This window comes from Arvicola amphibius, chromosome 2, assembly GCF_903992535.2.
Source record: "Arvicola amphibius chromosome 2, mArvAmp1.2, whole genome shotgun sequence".
NCBI classification, from domain to species: Eukaryota; Metazoa; Chordata; class Mammalia; order Rodentia; family Cricetidae; genus Arvicola; species Arvicola amphibius.
This window is the reverse complement of record NC_052048.2, coordinates 118,298,636-118,317,839: the sequence shown is the minus strand read 5'-3', so window position 1 is coordinate 118,317,839 and position 19,204 is coordinate 118,298,636. Positions and strand designations below refer to the sequence as shown.

At 44.3% G+C, this 19,204-nt stretch overlaps 1 protein-coding gene across 3 annotated transcripts in view; it reads left to right on the top strand.

Moving 5' to 3' along the window:
• Positions 1-19,204, top strand: part of Mta3 (metastasis associated 1 family member 3) — a 126,619-nt gene that overhangs the window by 29,688 nt on the left and 77,727 nt on the right. For all 3 annotated transcript variants that reach the window (XM_038318725.1, XM_038318727.1, XM_038318726.1), the window contains exon 3: positions 6,880-7,006. In XM_038318725.1, the coding sequence (XP_038174653.1) occupies positions 6,880-7,006 (127 nt within the window). The remainder of the gene's footprint in view (positions 1-6,879; positions 7,007-19,204) is intronic.

Sequence of the window (19,204 nt, the reverse complement as noted above, 5' to 3'; positions counted from 1 at the left end):
GGGTATCCTTTGCCAGATGCAGTTTTCTTTGAATAAATGTAAAACAAAAATAGCTTAAATTTTTGGTGGGCTCCTAACTAGCTAGAGAACAGCTGATGAGTCATGGTTGCTCACTGTGTGAAAGGAATGTTTCAGAGACAGGCTTAGGCTTCTTAAAGCTGGGGAGAAATTAATGTGCTCCAGGTGAGCGTTGTGTTTCCCACTTGACTTTCTGTGCATTGGCTGGTTGTTTCCCACTCCCCTTGGAGGGGTCTGTGAGGTCAGAAGAACATTCAGAGTGGCACTAAACTGGCATCCACCTGCTTGCTAGTCCTCCCTGCATGTGCTCCAGAGTTCTGAAGAGACTGGATGGCGTGCGAGCCCATCATTCTCCCTGCTAGTGGGTTGTGTACTTGAAGTTTGTTTTTTAAAAAATTGCTGCAGAACATGGTGGCACATGCCTTTAATCCCAGCACTCAAGAGGCAGAGGCAGGAAGATCTCTGAGTTCGAGGCCAGCCTGGTCTACAGAGTTAGTTCTAGGGTAACTAACCATGGCTACACAGAAAAACCCTGCCTGGAAAAACAAACAAACAAGCCAAAAATTGGGGGCTGGAGAGATGGCTCCGAGGGAGGTTAAGAACACATACTGCTCTTGTAGAGGACCCATGTTGGAAAATTCATAAGCACCTGTAATTCAGCTCCAGGGGACCCGATGCCTCTGATTTCCAGGAATACCTGCACTCACATCCAACAAAGCCACACCTACTCCAACAAATAGTGCCACTCCCTAAGCATTCAAATATATGAGCCTGTGGGGGTCATCCTTTTTCAAACCATCGAAATCACTCTTTACCTGTTTTTGAGCTAGGGTCTCCCTGAAACTGGTGCTCATGGACTGGGCTGGACTGCTGTTTGGCAAGCTTCAGCCATCTGCCTGCCTGTGGCTCCAGTTTCTCTTCCCTCCTTTCTTCCCTCCTCCTTCCTTCCTTCCCTCCTTCCCTCCTTCCTTCCCTCCTTTTTCCTCCCTCCCTCCCTCTCTCCCTCCCTTCCTCCCTCCCTCCCTCCCTTCTTCCTTCCCTCCTTTTTTGAGCTATATACATTCTGTCTTTTGGAGGCCATCAATTCAACCTCCCACCTCCTGTTTCAGAGGATGTGCCATCTTAATTCAACCTCCCACCTTTTTCCTTCCTTTTTCCTTCCTTCCTTCCCTCCTTTTTTCCCTCCTTTTTCCTTCCCTCCCTCCCTCCCTTCCTTCCTTCCCTCCTTCTTTCTTCCTTCCTTTTTCCCTTCCTTCCTTCCCTCCTTCTTTCTTCCTTCCTTACTTTTCCTTCCCTTCCTTCCTTCCTTCCTTCCTTCCTTCCTTCCTTCCTTCCTTCCTTCCTTCCCTCCTTCTTCCTTTTTCCTTCCCTTCCTTCCTTCCTTCCTTCCTTCCTTCCTTCCTTCCTTCCTTCCTTCCTTCCTTCCTATATTATCCATTTAGCTTACAACTTTAATAATATGAGACCAAATTTATCTACTTGTTTTTCTTGTTTATGCTTTTGCATATAGTAACTATAAGATACCACTTCCTGGTCTAAAAGGTCATGGGGATACATGTTTTATTTTGAATCTTAGTTCTTACGGTTAGCCTGTGTGTGTGTGTGTTTAAGTTCATTTTAGTGTGTGGTTTGAGGTGTGGGAGTCCACAGTCAGTCCATGGATGTCTAGTTGTCTCAGCACCATTTGTTAAAGGAAGCAGTGTCTGTTTTCCCCCGAGGACTGGTCTTGGTTGCCTTGTGTAAATTCAGTGGATTGTATGTCCAGGCTCTCCTCTGTTGCTGTCCTCTGCTCTCCCATGTGTCTGCACCAAAGCCCGTCCCACAGTCCGTACCGTTGCAGGGTTGCAGGTACCTTAAGTTCATTCTTACTCAAAATTATTTTAGCTACTCTAGGTCCGTAAACGCCTGTATGATTAACCAGATCTGTGTTAATTTTAGTGAAAAAGGCAGTTGGAATTCTATTAGGAATGGGGTAGATCAACTTGGGAATTTACTGCCTTCTCCAGTCGTTTTAGCTCTTCCAAACAGTGAGCATGGGTTGTTTCTCAGTTGGTTTGGTCTTTGGCAGTGTTGTTTATAGAGTACAAGTGCTGACATTTGTTAAATGTATTATTATCATGGCTGTTTCTTTGTGGTTTTGAAACAAGGTCTTACCAGGTACCCCAGCTAGCCTCAAACTCGGTGTATAGTGAACTCGCATGACCTTCCTCCCGTTTGTTGTGTTGGGATTGCAGGGTATGCTTCCATGCTTCTGTGGTGGTGACTTTCCTCTTTGGTTACACTGTACTCTATAGCTCTTAGAATTTTAACCAGTATCATGAGTTGTATAAGAAAATAAGATTTAAGAGCTGTCAAGATTGATCAGTGGGGAAAATACTTGCCACACAAGCAGGCGGATGATCTGAGCTTGTTCCCCAGATCCCACGGTGGGAGGAGAAAACCAACTCCCTAAAGTCGCCTTCCGACCTCCACGCACTCACTGTGGCGTGCACTCCCATATTCTTTCACACATGCTTTATTTTTTATTTAAATTATTTTATGTGTATGAGTGTTTTGCTCATGTATGCCTGGACTTGCTTGGTGCCCGTGGAGGACAGAAGAGGGCATTACATTAGATCTCCTGGAACTGACATTACAGATGGTTTTAAAACATCATATGGGTGCTGAGAATCAAATCTGGGTCTTCTGAAAGAGCAGGCAGTGTTCTTAACTACCGAACCATCTTTCTAGTCCCTCGGGTACACAAAGGAATGAAGGGAGGGAGCGAGGGAGGGAGAGAGGGTGGGAGGAAACAAGCCGGGTGTAGTGGCGCACACCTTTAATCCCAGTACTCAGGAGGCAGAAGCAGGTGGATCTCTGTGAGTTTGAGGCCAGCCTGGGTTACAAAGCGAGTTCCAGGACAGCCAAAGCTACACAGTGAGACCCTGTCTAAAAAAAACAGAGCCAAAAATGCCCAAACCAAAACAACAAAAATGGGTGAGGTTTGCTGTTGGTGTTGTGATATGTATTGGTGCTTTTTGCTCTGCAGGGCACCGTTAGAGTTCAGTCAGCCAAATCTTCTGGAGCAGCAGTTTATCAGACTCCAGTTAGGTAGAGAGCACAATTCTGTATGTGGTGTTTGCTGTGCTGATGGTGCCAATGCAATAAAATAACAACGTTATCCATCTCCCCTGGTGAGATGGGGGTGGCGCCTTTAGGGCTGTGCTTCTGTGTACGGCTTCAGAAAGAACATTCAAGGGAGCTTGGTTTGAGCATGACGAGACTCCACTTTCTTTTATTCCTCTGATACTGTGTGTGTGTGTGTGTGTGATTGTGTGCTCCCATGTCCACATCTGCGTATATGGAGGTCAGAGGACAACTTGGAGGAGTCGCTCTTCTTCTTCCACTGTGTGGGGCCCAGGGGTTGGAACTCAGGTTGTCAAACTTTGTGACGTGTGGCTTTATCTGCTTGAGCCAACCTGCCCACTCCTAGGTGAGGCTTTTAGAACCAGTCAGTTGGCCGGGCGGTGGTGGCGCACACCTTTAATCCCAGCACTCGGGAGGCAGAGGCAGGCGGATCTCTGTGAGTTTGAGGCCAGCCTGGTCTACAAGAGCTAGTTCCAGGACAGGCTCCAAAGCCACAGAGAAACCCTGTCTCGAAAAACCAAAAAAAAAAAAAAAAAAAAAAAAAAAAGGAAAAAAAGAAAAAAAAAAAAAGTTGTGGATTGTGTTTGATACAATGCCTTCTATGGTCCCAGGCCCTGAAATAAGAATTGTGACAGTTAGATTTGCTGCTGTCTGTGTGGCTCCTCTGGTCTCATGGTAAAGGGTTCGGTGTGAAGCCAGATGTTCCAGGTCACTCGAAAGTTGTGATTCCTGCATGCAGAGCAGCCAGCACTCTTCCTCTTTCCTGCAGCCCTCACTCTGAGTCGCTGCGCTCCTGCTATTCCCCATAGCCACGCAGTCTGCTCCAGGAGAGGCTTCAAGGGACCAGGGAGCCTCCAGAGACATTATAGTTTTTAAAAGTTGTGTAGCTCAAATTAATCAGAATTTTGTTTGTAAATGATATTGCTGTCCCTTTTCTCTTTAAAGACGTTAAATGTAATGTCAAAAAAAGATCATTTAGACAGGTGTGGTAGCACACACCATAATCTCAGTTCTCAGGAGAGGAAGGCCAGAAGATGGTGAGGGTGCTGGCTAGTTTTTTGTCGACTTGACACAAGCTAAAGACATTTGGGAAGAAGGACTCTCAGTTGAGAAAGTACCTCCATAAGATTGGCCTGTGGGCAAGTCTGTCAGGCATTTTCTTAATTAATGATTGCTGTGGGAGGAAACAACCCTTGTAGGGGGTTCCACTGCTGGGCAGATGGTCAGGGTTGTATAAGAAAGTTGTATAAGAAAGCAGGCTGTCTGGCGGTGCAGTGGCGCATGCCTTTAATCTCAGCACTGGGGAGGAGGCAGACACAGGCGGATCTCTGTGTGTTTGAGGTTAGCCTGGTTTACAAGAGCTAGTTCTGGGACAGGCTCCAAAGCTACAGAGAAACCCTGTCTCAAAAAACAAAAACAAAAACAAAAAAACACAAACAAACAAAAAACAAAAGGAAAGCAGGCTGAGCAAGCCATAAGGAGCAAGCCATAAGGAGCACCTTCAGTTTCCTCTGCTTTCGCTTCTGTCTCCAGCTTCCCACCCTGTCCTGTCTTGAGATCCTGCCCTGACTTGCCTTATGATACACTGTTACCTAGAAGTGTTGTGCAGTAAGCCCTTTCCTCCCCTGAGCTGCCTTTGGTCAGTTTGCTGTCCCAGCAGTAGAAAAGTACCTAAGGTGGTGAGTGTGAGGCCAGCTTGTTACCCGGCTAGGGTGCCCCAAAATCAGAACGAGACACCACGCAGAACCTTGTTGCTTCATTTTCTCGGTGCCCAAGGCCAGGAGTCATTTCTCAGTCACTGCTCACTGAGCAGCCCCTGGAGCAGCACCTGCCTCACTCCTAACACGCTGATTGAGTGGATGGAGAATTGACTGCAGTTCTGGGTGTTGATCATTTGCTCTCCTCTTGGGTGTCATTGCACCACCATCTTAACACAAGCTCACCAGGAACAAGTGGCTTCAATTCTATTCCAGCTTCTTGTGTTGTCACTTTTAAACAAATGAAGTGCGTGGAGGTGCTGGAGGTTCACTCCCTGATGGAAGGGACGGGTTTCCAGTAGCAACCCCCTTCCTGCTGCAGAGAGGAAAGACAGAAAAGATGGTTAGCTTCCTTTTTTTTCTTTCTGGGCCTTTTTTTCTTTTCTCTCTGTGATGTTGGTCTTCATAGGTTTTTGTTTTTGTTATGGAAATAGGGTCTAGAGTCTATAAAGCTCAGGTGGACTGTGAACTCCAGCCTCCTGCCTCAGTCTCTGGTGTTACAAGTATGTTTTCCCCCTGCAAAAGTGATTTGGTTTATAGTATTCATATAAGACAAAAAAGCATGTAAGTATTATAAATCTGATTCCTGTATACACAGGGTAGGGATGAGACCCTCCAATTCTGGTTTTGTTTTTTGAGACAGTTTTCTTAGAGCCTATGATGGCCTTTCTGATCTGTATGCCTTCATCTCTAAGTGCTGGGGTTTCAGTGTACACCTCCACTTGGGGCCTATGTAGTCCTGGTACCAATCCTAGGGTTTTCTTTGTGCTCAGCACTCCCAGCTCTATGCCTGGGCTTTAAAAAAGAGTCTTAGTGTTTTGTTTGGTTTTCATTTATTCATTTTCTGCTTCAGGCTCAAATTTCTAAGGATATTTCCTCAATTCTAATCTCTCAGTTGGTTTATTATTTATGTTATTCAATTGGAAGTTCTGTTGTGTAGTCAGTCTGTCATCTTTTCGTCGTGTCTTCCCCCCCCCCCCCATTTGTTTTAAGATAGGGTTTCACTATGTAGTTATTGCTGGCCTGGAACTCGCTATATAGAACAGGCTAGCCTCAAAACTCATAGAGATCTGCCTGCCTCTGTTTCCCCAGTGCTGGGATTAAAGGCATATGCCACCACAGTTGGCTCCATTTATATTTTATTTTAATTAAAGAGTTTTGAGATCAGCCCTGACTCTGTAGCCCTGGCTAGCTCAGAACTCCCCGTCTTCCTGCCTCAGCCTCCTAAGTGTTTGGTTTTCAGGCATATGCTACTGCCATTCACAGCTGAGCTCTTAGCTGCCCTTTTAACAGTCATTTACTTTTAATGTTACTTATTATTTTGAAGAAATGTCTTTGTGTGTATCTGTATGCGCACATGTGTGTTTCCAGGTGTGTCTGAGGGTTGTTGGGTGTCCTCTTCCATTGTTCTCTGACTGTTCCTTTAAGGCAGGGTCTATCCTGAACCTAGGGTTGAGTTTTCTCTGCTAGGCTGGGAACAGCAAACCCCAGCAGTCCCCTATCTTCATTCTCTGAAGCGGGACTACAGGTGTTTGTAAGGACACTGGCTTGTTATGCAGCCTAACCGTGGTCCTTGATCGTGCAGCAAGTGCTCTTGACCACTGAGCCAGCCATCCAGCCACTGTTCGCTCACTAGCTCACTCACTTGCTTATTATTTGTTTTAAGAGAGGTCTCACTGTGGGGTTTGAATTAGTGATCCTCCTGCCTCAGCCTCCAAAGTACTGGGATCCGAAGTGTATGCCACCATGTCCGGTTCCGCCATTTTAACACTGGTTTTTTTCTTCTTTCTTGGCAGCCCTGAGAGCTTGGTTTCAGGGTTGGGATTGCAGTGAAAAGATTAATGTGACGTTCAGAAGTGATTAATGTGAAGAAATTATCAGATGGAATACGAATTTGACCTGCCAGTTCACTCTGTTTTAATAGCCCACGGGGCAGCATGAGTTGTAACAATGGATTCTTTGGATTTTGTTTGTGTAGAAGAAACAGAGGAAGAAACGGAGATGACGGTTGAGGCTGACTTGACTGAGAAGCAGAAGCATCAGTTGAAACATAGGGAGCTCTTTCTGTCCCGCCAGTATGAATCTCTTCCTGCAACGCACATCAGGTGAGACCTTTAGAAGTTTCCCTAACTTCCCTAAGTGCCCAGAAACACTGTGACCAAAGCCCAGACCAAACCTTCTTGGAAACCCTTCAAAAACTCTCTTCAAGATCTTGCTCAGCTTGGCATCCTGCAGACTTCATATTTGGATATGATCTTGGAATTTATGGTGTGCATTAGCACACAGAGGTCCCGGCAGGTTCCACAGTGATGAGGTGTCTTCTGGTTGCCCCATCACAACAGTTATTTGAGTGTGTTAGCATCACACACAGCAATGTCTAGAAGATACTCTTTGGGAAGTGCTTCTTCAGATCCCTGCAAATGATACAATGAGAATGCAAGGCCAGAACACATGTGTCTGGTTTGCAGACACATGACTCTAGCCCTCGTAGGATGTACGGCTTTTTATTTTCTTGTGAGTATCGCTGGGATGAAAACCCGTTGCTGGTATCAGCTCTGTGCATTTGCTTGGTTTAAAACTCTTAACAGATGTGTTTTTGTTAGAAATTGAAGCCTCACTTGTGCTAGGCAAGTGCTCTCAACTGAACTGGGCTCACGACCTTTGTCCTGGGCACTGGTGGGATCCAGTCCTTGCTTTATAATCTGGAGGGTGCCAATAATTGTGAGATTATTTTATTTTGGATTTTATTAGTGTTTGTTTATTCTACGTAATGATGGTTTTTGTTATGATATTGTCATACATTATTTTTTACCTGTGCATATTTTTTTTTGAGATAAGGTCTCTTATAGCCCAAACTGGTTTTAAATTGCTAGGTAGCTGAGGCTGGCCTTCAGCTCCTGCTCTTCCTGCTTTGACCCTTCAGGTGGTAGGGATTATAGGCATGCATCACTGTACCCAACTGACATTTTCTTAAAGATGCACATAACTAATAAATACTAAGAAGTCATAGGCTGTGATTATTTAACTGGAAGAAGCTAGAATATAAAGATTCATTTGAGCTCAAGAAGTTGTGGTCATAGATTCTTGTTAGATCTGACAAATGGTTTAAAGAATATATCCAAAACACACAGTGTATTTTTAAGTTACCCTTCTGATAGCTTGGAATCTGTTTACAAGTAATGTTGGTTTTCTTTAACAGATTGCTTGGAATGGAAAAATGGTGTTTTTCATCTTCCATAAGGCCTGAGAGAGTGTATTGGAATATAATTATCAAGACACTTATGCAAGGGCTTTACCTAGTGACGATGCTTTGAATTATGTCGAAGAGACATTTATGCCTTTTTCCTGTGTGTTTTCTGGGTTGAGAGAAAGGAGAGTGAAGTCGCGCTTTCTCCTCTATGGCTCCCTTTGCAAATGGTTGAAGGCAGTTCGAAGTAGTCTCTAGCAAGACACAGAGCCTGGCTGAGCAGCCCACATGCTGATTTAGAACAAGGGCTCGGGAAAGTGGTCTTGACATTTTCTTGGTGTTGAAGTCCTGCCTATCTGCTTCTGCTTTAAAAGGAGAAAATTGCCGAAGCCCCATTGTTCTTTGGCAGCTATACGGGCAATTTGGTGAATACTGACTTTTTGTTCTCAGAGACACCAACAAGTGCCCAGAATTTCCTCCCTACTGAATGGAATGTGGGGAAAGCCTGACTGTGGTGTTCTCGAGCCCTCGAGTAGGTGAACTTTAGTGCTCACTTGCTGTAAGCCTCCGTGTGTGGCTCAGAAGCAACGCTTTGCTCCCTCTCTCTCCAGCAGAAATGAGAGAGACAGCGAGACCTGGGCTTGTTCTGAGCAGACTGGCATGGAGCACGAGCAGTGAGCATCCATCCGGTGCATTCTCAGGGCGTAGGAGCAGGGCAGAGGCAGTACCCTTCACTCATCTGCTGCGGCTTGGGCCCTTTAATAAAAGATTTTATGGTGCACATAAAGCACAACGATTTATTGTCATGCCAACAGTATTGTTTATCTTACTGCATTAAGCCATTTTATGTGTATATTTGAAGGTTTTCATACATGTAGCAAATACTGCATGATCTTTCAGTGACCATCCTGTGATTGAAGAGCAGTCCTTCATTCATCTCTAAAAGACAGAAATTTTCTAAGTTTGAGGAAGGCAACACAGTTACAGTTGGAGGGGGCTGATGTGCCCATTGCTACTTGCCTCATTTCTAAGTGTAGCCCTCTTTCTGCTCTGTGGCACCGGGGCGCCTGTAATCAGTTTTACAAATGGCCTGGGCTTATATGTGCTTCGTGTTCTAACAGCCATTGGGCTTTTTATGGTAGGGCTGCTTTTCAAGTATTTAATCCTCACAGTGACTCTCTAAGTAGATCTGTTATTATCCCTGTTTACAGATGAGGGGGCCAAAAGCACAAAACAATTACGTTCTGCCTAAGTCTCCCACTTCATAAATTGCACGTTTAGATATTGTCTGACTCCGAACTGCAGATATTCAGCTTCACTAATGACTCATGCACAGCTAGCGCCAGAAAAACATCAGGCACAATGAGAGCTCTGAAGTCACCTGTTGAGTAGGTAGGCTCTGAATGTCAGCTTCACAGAATTCTTCTATAGATTCAAGTCAGTTGGGTAGATCTAAAATTAAAGCTATTTAAGCGTGTAAGTTGGATTATTATTCCAAAAGATAATGTTACAGTGCTAGCTGCATGTAGAAACCAGGAAATAACCCTCTTCCCCTGGTTTATGGTTGTGTCTGGCCCGAGCGTCCCCACATCTCAGATGCATTAAGCCTAGCCTTTCAACAGCTGTTAATTACAGCACTGGTACATGTAACGATTCCATCTCTTCCCAGCCTGTGGCACAGCTAGTCATAATTAAAAAGAGCTAATTCTTTCCATCTCTCTAGCCCTAAGATCTGGACCACAGCCTTTAAAATTAGGCTTCAGTGTGCCTTTAAAAACTTGCCTTAGATGCTGGTATTGTTGGTCCCAGTGTGTCCTCTAGTAACAGGTTTTGGATATGAATATTTGTTCTCCAGGCGTCTCTCGTTGCACAGCATGAAGAGCCATGGAGACATCCATATGTCCGTGCTAGTGGGCCTTGCCCTATAGGGACCTGTCTTCCTCATTGTTTAGCTCTGGCTGTGCTGGGCATCGTACTCCTCGTCGTCCTTGATGTCATCCCCTCATCTCCCCAGCCCAGTACTGGGGTTGGATCCAGGGTCCTGTGTATCTTCAGTCCAACTGTGCTTTTAATTTTTATTATTTTAAAAAATAATTATTGAGCTTTGTTTGCTTCAAGAAAGTTTTACTCTGTGGAGCGGGCTGGCCTGGAACTCCTGTCAGGCCTGATCTTGGCTTCCCTACTGCTGGGATTACTGTCATGACCACCACCTGCTTGCCCAGCTATGGGTTTTTATTATAACTATTATTATTAAAACTTCTTTACATTTATTTATTGATCGTGTGTCTGGGCCTGTGGGCATGTGCATGCCACAGTATGTGTATGGAGGTGACTTGTGAAAGTCGGTCGCTTATTTTTCCATATAGGTCCTGCGCATCGAACTCAGGCCGGGATCAAGCTCAGTCTGTTCCCTTTAGCTAGTGGCAAATGCCTTTCTTTATCTTCTGAGCCATATTGCTTTCTTAAAGGGGCCAGAGAAGCTATTTCAAACCTAAATTTGGTGATGGTAGTAGTAGGATAAGTTCTGAAGGCCCAGGTGTTGAGTCTCTGCTTCACAGATAGCCCGAGACTCTTTGAATAGTTGTCAGGTTACTACACCAGAACCCAGACGCTGCCATCCCTGTCGCTGTTGCCATGCAGAAGAATGGCTAAACCACCATCTGTAGACTGCGTCTTTGTCTAAGGCTGCCATGTGGCGACTCCAAATGAGGAGTTGTCTGTCTTAATTCAGTTCTGAGAGTCTCTTGAACAACTGTTAAAATCTTGCACCTTATGTAAAATTTGCCTAAATAGTTCTGTTTAGACTCCGTCTTAGACTGCAAGATCTCAGAGGTCAGCGTCTTGGTATCTTTCCTCCCCTCTGGAGAGCTGTACATAAGCCCATTCAGAATTAGAAAATTCCACAGAGCCTGCTTTAATTTTTATTCTTTTGTTTTGTTTTGTTTTTGTTTTTGTTTTTTGAGACAGGGTTTCTCTGTGTAACAGCCCTGGCTGGCCTCAAATTTACAGAGATTCACCTGCTTTTACCTTCCAGGTGCTGGGATTAAAGGCATGCACCACCACTGCCCAGCCTTAGTTTTATTCTTGGAAATAAAAGTTTATTAAGATAAGTAAATAAATACATAAAAGATAATCTCTTTTCATTTACAATTGACCTTACATAGAATTGGAGATTGAGAGCAATTGGAATTGAATTTTATTTAAATCTCACTAGAATTGGAATTAAAGATTGGGTGTGTGATAGACAGGCTGCTCAGGACGTTGGGGTGGGAAACGACTTGCTTGGAGTCAATCCCGAACTTCTGCATGGCCCACAAGGCAGAGGATTGGATGGGGGGGGGGTGCCCCTATAGACTGCTGTCAAGCAAAGGCACCCTGAGCATTTTTCAGCAACTGTTATGGGAGAAATGAAAACATGTCAGGCCAGCAAGAGGTCTCTGTGGGCGGGGCTCACTGCAGCCTTTGTGTTTGTGTCGTGTCTGTGGGCGGGGCTTACTGCAGCCTTTGTGTTTGTGTCGTGTCTGTGGGCGGGGCTCACTGCAGCCTTTGTGTTTGTGTCTGGTGTGTGAGGGTGAGGACACTGGTGTCAGGATGTGTCTAACCTTCTTCCTACAGACGGCCTTGCATAGCTCAGACGACCCGAGAACTACTGGGTAGTCCAGACTGACCTCAACTGTGTGTCAGAGCAGGGCGGTCCAGGTTAAGCAGGGAGCAGATAGGGTCTCTGAGCAGCAGGGCCCACCTGCAGGGCTGTAGTGAGTTGCTCCACCATTGCTCAAGCTCCCCTCCCCCCAGTGCTGGGATTCAGAACATCGAGCCTGGCTTTCATAAGTAAACATGTATTATATATTATGATATCATAAATTATATATCATATTTCACATATATTCTTACGTACATGTATGCGTGTTTATGTGGATTTCAGAGGTCAGCCATGGACATTGTTCTTCAGGTGTTGTCTACCTTTTTGAAAAATATTTGTTTACTTTTTTACTATTTTGTGTGTGCATTTTGAAGCAGGGGTTGCATGTAGCATGTGTGGAATGATTTACTTTTTTACTATTTCGTGCATACATTGGGGTGTCTGTATGTGGCATGTGTGGGGTGATGGCAGAGACTAAAAAAGTGGTTCAAACCCTCCTTCTCTGGGCTGGAGTCAGAGGCAGCTGTGAAGCCCGTGGCTGCTGAGAATGGAGATCAGCTGCTCTTAGCTAGTGACCCTCTCTATAGGCTGTCCCATGTGTTTGGAGGCAGGGACTCTCACTGGGGCCTCAGTTTACCAATGAGGCTAGGCTGCCTGTCGTGAGGCCTGAAGATCTGCCTGCCTCCACTTCCCAACTGCTGGGATTACAAGTGTTAGCTTCCATGCCCTCCCCCTTTTTTCTCTTTGTTTATTTTTGTTTTTTGAGACAGAGTCTCCCTTTGTAGCCCTGACTGTCCTGGAACTCGCTCTGTAGACCAGGCTGGTCTTGAACTCACAGAGATCCGCCTGCCTCTGCCTCCCGAGTGCAGGGATTAAAGGTGTGTGTCGCCATGCCATGCTCTCTTTTATTTTCTTTTTCTTTTTTTTAAAGTGTTCTATAATGAAACAGGGAGTACACATAGATTTACTTTTGCTTATTGAAGTGTGTTGTTTTCTTGAGAGAAATAGTCATAGGATTATTTGAATTATGAACGAAACTGGCAGTTTCATGGTACATTACCACTGGAAGAGGAAACCTAGCTGTTTAGATGCATTTGACTGACTGGAAAACGAAGAGTGTCTGCTACTCAAATCTCTAGTCAGTTGTTTGCCAGTGTGCATAACAAACCATCGCATACGATAATGTATACTCTCATATATCAGTTATATTTCAGTGAACGGGAGAGAATATTTGTTAGAAATTGAATATACTTGCAAAAGTATCAAACAATATTTTTTTCCTTTGGGGGACTTTTGTCTGTGTATGGATGGCATTTAGCCCTGGTTGGCACAGTACTCATTTTATAGCCTAGATTGACCTCAGACTCAAGTAATTCTCCTGCCTCAGATTCCTGAGTGCTGGAATTGATGTGTTGCACCCCACCTTTAAAAATAATACTTTTCATTAATTTGAAAAATATACTCATATTTTTCTCAGTTTTAGTTTCTAACATGGTAAGTTTTTGACAGATATAACTCACGTAAGCAGAAGGTCTTTGCATTGCCAAAAATTTTTAGAGCTGTCAATTGAAATGTAAGGCCAAAAAGTTTGAGAGCCATTAATTGCTCTTGAAAAATAATGAAACAATAGAATGTGTGTTGTTTATATTAGATATTAAAATAATTGTACAAATTATAATAAGGGAGTCTCTGCTAGTCAGCTATTGTGAGATTGACACAAACTAGAGTCACCTGGGAAGAGGAAAATTCAATCAGGAATTGCCTCTGTCATACTGGCCTGTGGGCATGTCACATGGCTTTTTCTTGATTCATGATTGATGTGGGAGGGTCTAGCCTACTGTGGGTGGTACCATTCCTGGGCAGATGGTCCCGGATGGTGTAGCTGAGCCAGCCAAGTAGGCAGTGCTCTCCTGTTGTCTCTGCTTCCATTCTTGCCTCCAGGTTCCTGCCTCAAGTTCAAGGTTCCCTCTCTGATGGACTATGAATTGTAAGATGAATTAAACCCTTTCCTTTTGTTTTTTGGTTGTGATGTTTATCACAGCAACAGTAAACAAACAAAACAGGGTCATAGTAAGTAGATTGAAAAAATAGATCAACAAAACAAAATAAGATAGCCGAGTCAGGGCTGATGTCACCCGTAATTCCGGCACTTGGATAGCGTTTGGGGGTGAGGCAAAGATTGCAAATTTGAGGTGAGCCTTAGAGTAAGACCTATTTAAAAAACAAAACAAAACAAAAGAACTGGAATAAACTCATATACAATGCAGTTTGATTTCTGGTACAAGTGGCATGGCCATAAGATGGGGTGGTATTGTTAAGGCCATTGGTGGTTATGGGGGAAAGAGTATTTTTCCTTTCTTTCTCTGTTTCTTTGGTGTTGGGGTGACAGGGTGAAAGAAACTTGTGTCTGTTTTGCAGCTTCCCTGTGGTGAATACTTTTTGCAATGTTTGTCTCTACCTGATATTTCTGTATTGGTGCTTAGATTTATGATGTGGCTGGAAGAGGGTGGGGGAAGGATATATCTCTCAGGTAGGCACGTTTTCTCTTGGGATATGTGCTGTGCCTACTGATCCTTCTCAAGTAGTGCCATTTCCCGATGACTAAGCATTCAAATAGATGAACCTATGGAAACCATTTTCAAACCACCACATCCTACCCCCTGGCCCCCATAAGCTTGTAACAGTATCATAAAGCAAAAATACAATCAGCCCAACTTCAAAGGTCCCCATAGTCTATCACAGTCTCAACACTGTTTAAAAGTCCAAAGTTCAAAGTCTCTTCTAAGACTATGACAATCTCTTAACTGTAACCTCTGATAAAGTAAAAAATCAGATCTCATAATTCCAACATTCAATAGCACAGAATATGCATTACCATTCCAAAAGGGAGGAAAGGGAGCAGAGTGAGGAAATGCTGGACCAAAGCTTGTCCAAAACTTAGCAGAGTAACTCCAAGTTCTGTGTCTCTAAGTCTAATGTCAGCGCACTCTTCAGACCTTTACTTCCGCTGACCGCAGCACTCTTGTCTCTGGTGGGCTGGCTCCACACCCAATCTCCCCGTTCCTTGGCAGATGTCCCACGACTCTGGCACTTCCAACATCTTGGTATCCACTGACATCCAGGCTTCACCTTCACAGCTTCATGAATGAACTCTCTGGGCTTCCATGCAGGGTCACCCCTAGCGAAGCAGGGTCACCCCTAGCACATGTCTGGCTTCAGAGGCTTAGCCACAGAGAGAGATTTCATACCCTTTCCTGTGTACTTGACTCTAAAGCCAGAACCTTGTGGCCAAAGCTGCCAAACTCTACTGCTTGATGGGGTTTGAACTTGATCCTGCTGTTCAGTTACACTCACACCAGCTTTCTGATGCTGATAGTTTCCCTCACTCTTTAGGCTTTCCTTTAATTCCTCTTTATACATTTGAAGCTTAGTTGGATGGGGTCTTGCCCTGAGGTTACCACTCCCTTTATTCCATTTAGCCTCAGGCTTTTCTCTGAATTTTTCATTCCCTTGAGCAATGATCTTGGTTCCTTTATATTTCCTGGTGCTCCTCTCAAACTGTATATTTTGTATTTATTCTTGCTCCACTTGCTCATTTTCATTGGAGATCTGCATAAGAGTGACCACTAGTGACCACATGCTACAGTCAATACTAGGCTGCCCTGAACTTTTCTCTGCTAATGCCATTAGTCCAAATTTAGCCTCAGACAAATTTTTTTTTTTTTTTTTGGTTTTTCGAGACAGGGTTTCCCTGTAGTTTCTAGAGCCTGTCCTGGAACTAGCTCTTGTAGACCAGGCTGGCCTCGAACTCAGAGATCCGCCTGCCTCTGCCTCCCGAGTGCTGGGATTAAAGGTGTGCGCCACCACCGCCCGGCCTCAGACAGATTTTTAGGACAAGGTTAAAAAGCAACCACACTCTGCCAAAATATCATAAAAATGATCTCTAGGTCACTTGCAATAGTCTTCCCTTCTGAAACTTTTTGATCTGGGCCCCCACAGTTTAATTTGCCCTCAGCACTATCTTCATGTTCCTACTGGGATGACCCACTAAGCCTCGCTTAAAGCAATCTCTTTTCTAGTCCAAAGTCCCAGAGCCTTCCAACAAACAGCATGATAAGGCCTGTCACAGCAATACCCCAGTCCCTGGTACCAAGTTATGTCTTAGTCACTGTTCTTTTGCTGTGAGGAGTCACCATGACCAAGGCAACTAACTCATTCTTTTCTGTTTGTTTGTTTTTGTTTTTTGAGACAGGGTTTCTCTGTGGCTTTGGAGCCTGTCCTGGAACTAGCACTTGTAGACCAGGCTGGTCTCAAACTCACAGAGATCCACCTGCCTCTGCCTCCCAAGTGCTGGGATTAAAGGCATGTGCCACCACCGCCCAGCTGGTAACTCCTATAAAAGAAAGCATTTAATTGGTGACTTGCTTACAGTTTCAAAGGTTTAGCCTGTTATCATTCATGGTGGCAGGTAGCTTGGTGTTGGAAAAGTAGCTAAGAGCTATTTCCTGATCCATAGGCAAAGAGAAAAAGAGATTGAGGAGGGTGAGGAGGAAGCAGAAACAGAGAGATAGAGATGAGACCCCAGGCTTGGCTTGGGTCTTTGATACCTCAAAGTCCACTCTCGGTGACACACTTCTTCCAGCAAGGCCACATCTCCTAATCCTTCTCAACCAGCGCCACTCCCTGATGTCTGGGATTCAAGTATTTGAGCCTGTGGGATTCAAGTATTTTAGCCACCACATGCTGTTTGGTCCTCTGTTTTTGGGTGTGACTGGCCTCCACTGCTGTCTAGAACCATTGGTAGGCAGCAGTATGTAGGTGGTGATCTAAAATTATCCACTTCCTTCTTTGTAAAGTGGTTGGGAAAATTCTATGAAGAAAAACTTCCTTTTGTTAAGTATTTGATTATGTTGGCATTTCAACAAAACTCAATTACTTTTATGATTAGAAAATTAAAATGAATGCTGGCTCATCTTATTCAAACTCAGATGAAGTTTAAGTTAAACAATAGTATTTTCCTATAAAAATAGTTTTAGCATGACGAAGTTACTTAGTGCACTTAGTTCTGCTCTTAGGATTGTCATAGAATGAGGAAATTCTTGTCTTGAAGGAAATTCAGTGAGAGAGGAAGCCCTGCCATAGCTTACATAATGAAGTTCCCACTCCAGACTTCCCTTCCCCATTCCTTGCAGAGCCTCCTGCATACTAAGCAGGTGTTCTAGTACAGGTTTATCTCCAGTCCCTAGAATGCTTTTCAAAATTTTTTAAAAAAATCTTTTCATATATTTTGATCATACATATTTTGATCATATTCTTTCCCAACTCCTCCCAGATCCTCCCCATCTCCCTACACACCCAATTTTGTTTTTTCCTCTTTCTCCCTCTCTCTCTCAGAAATAAACAGGAAAAGCAATAACAAAGAACACAAAAATAAGAACAGACAAACAAAAAAATCAATGAAACAAAAAAAAGTTCACCAAAAAAACCCCAAAATAAACAGCCAGACAAAACAAAACAAAACATAAAAACCCATGGAGTCTGCTTTGTGTTGGCCAACTCCTCTTGGGAATGGGGTCTGCTCTGGATTGTGGTTGATAAGCTGAGCAACTTTCTATTGGAAAAAATGGTTACTGGATTTTCTCTTTCCCAGCAGGCAGCAATTGTAAAGTTGGCTAAGGGCAGGACCCCATGTCTGCTCCCCTTTCTCAGTGCTGGGATTGTGTCTGGTTTGAACCTGTGCAGGTCTTGTGAGTCTCTGAGAGTTCGTGTATACATCAGTTCTACCGTGTCTGGAAGATGCAGCTTCCTTATAGTCCTGCACCAGCTATGGCTCTTCCAGTCAGGGGCACAGCCATGAGCAAGGCTGATGCGCACAGACCCGAAGTACTGATGACTGCTTTGTCCATCTGTGTCTGGGTGCAGCACAGTCTGTTCTGTGCATTGTTCCCTGTCCTGACATGCTGTATGTGCTGCTGTCTGGGTTTCCCTGCTGTTCCCCTGATGTCGTCTGACCAGGAGAGTACTGTCTTCACATCCTTCCAGTTCCTCTGATGAAAGGGATCCCCGGCAGCCAAGATGAGGGCTTTCCTTCAGAGTCCTCTTTGGCAGTTTCTTCCATCCTTGTCACCAAGTCTGTGTTCTTCACTGCCACTGCCACAGAGAACTTCCCCAAACACGGCTTATTTACCAAGTTGTTCCCTCTTATTTACTAAATCCATTGACATTAAATTCAGACTTCACCCTTTTTTGACTTTTTAATTCTTGAATTCACTTACTCAAGTGGGTGTTGAGGTGTCTTCCTGGTGTTGTTGTTGTTCTTCTTACATGGTGTGTGTCACCCAGACTAGCCTTGAACTCCTTAGGTAGCCAAGGATGACTCTGAACTTTCAGTCATCCTGCTTTTACCTCCCAAGTGGTGGGACTCCAGGCAGGCACCACCACTCCTGGTTTCTGAAGTGCTGGAGACCAAACACAGTGCTCATGAAAGGCAAGGACTATTTCAGTCGGGCTATATCTGCAGATTTCCAAGTTTTTGCTTGTTCACATTTGTTAAAGTGTCACAACAGAAAATAAGTATTTGATTGGAAGTATAGAAGCATCCAGACTTTTCTCTTCTTTGCCCCATTTTTTATAATCTAAAAACCTACAAAATCATATTCTCTGCGTAGCCCTGGCTGTCTTGGAACTCACTCTGTAGACCAGGCTGGTCTTGAACTCACAAAGGTCCACCTGCCTCTACCTCTGAGTGCTGGGATTAAAGGTGTGTGCCACCACTGCCCAGCCAAAATCACATTCTGTACTTGTATAAGCACTCTAAAATGATCGGTCTCAAGATCCAGTTACTAAAACCATGATTTATTACCCCCCCAACTTGTAAAATGGTGGCTCTCAATGAAGGCTAGCCCCACACAGAACATTAATAGTCCTTGACAATTTTGTTTGTCATAATTGGGTGCTGCTGTCATCAGGAGTAAAGGTTTCAGTTGCTCCTAGCCCAGCAACAAAGACTCACCTATTCCCAAATGTCAGTCAAGGTGCCAAGTCCAAGAAACCTGATATAGAATTTACAGCTTTGTGTGTGTATCCGTCCTGTCTGTCTGTCTGTCTGATCTATGATTTATAGTATCTATACGTACATGTGCAGTTTACCTGCTTAGGATTCCTTCTTTTAGCTTTACCTTATTTTTTTAAAATCACACACACACACACACACACACACACACACACACACACACACACCCTACCTCCAAGGCAGTCATGTACTTAATTCCCATTCTGTGCTCACTTTCAGTTTCTCTGCAAGTGGCTTCTACATACGCCATTCTTACTATTCTTTTCTGTCCTCTCTTCCTTTGTTTCTGAGGCAGGCTCCACACAACGGCCTGGTGCATTGTTGCTGTGGTAAAGCGTCACAACCACGGCCGCTTACAGAAGAAAATGTATTTGAGCTGTGGCTCCAGAGGGATGGGGTCC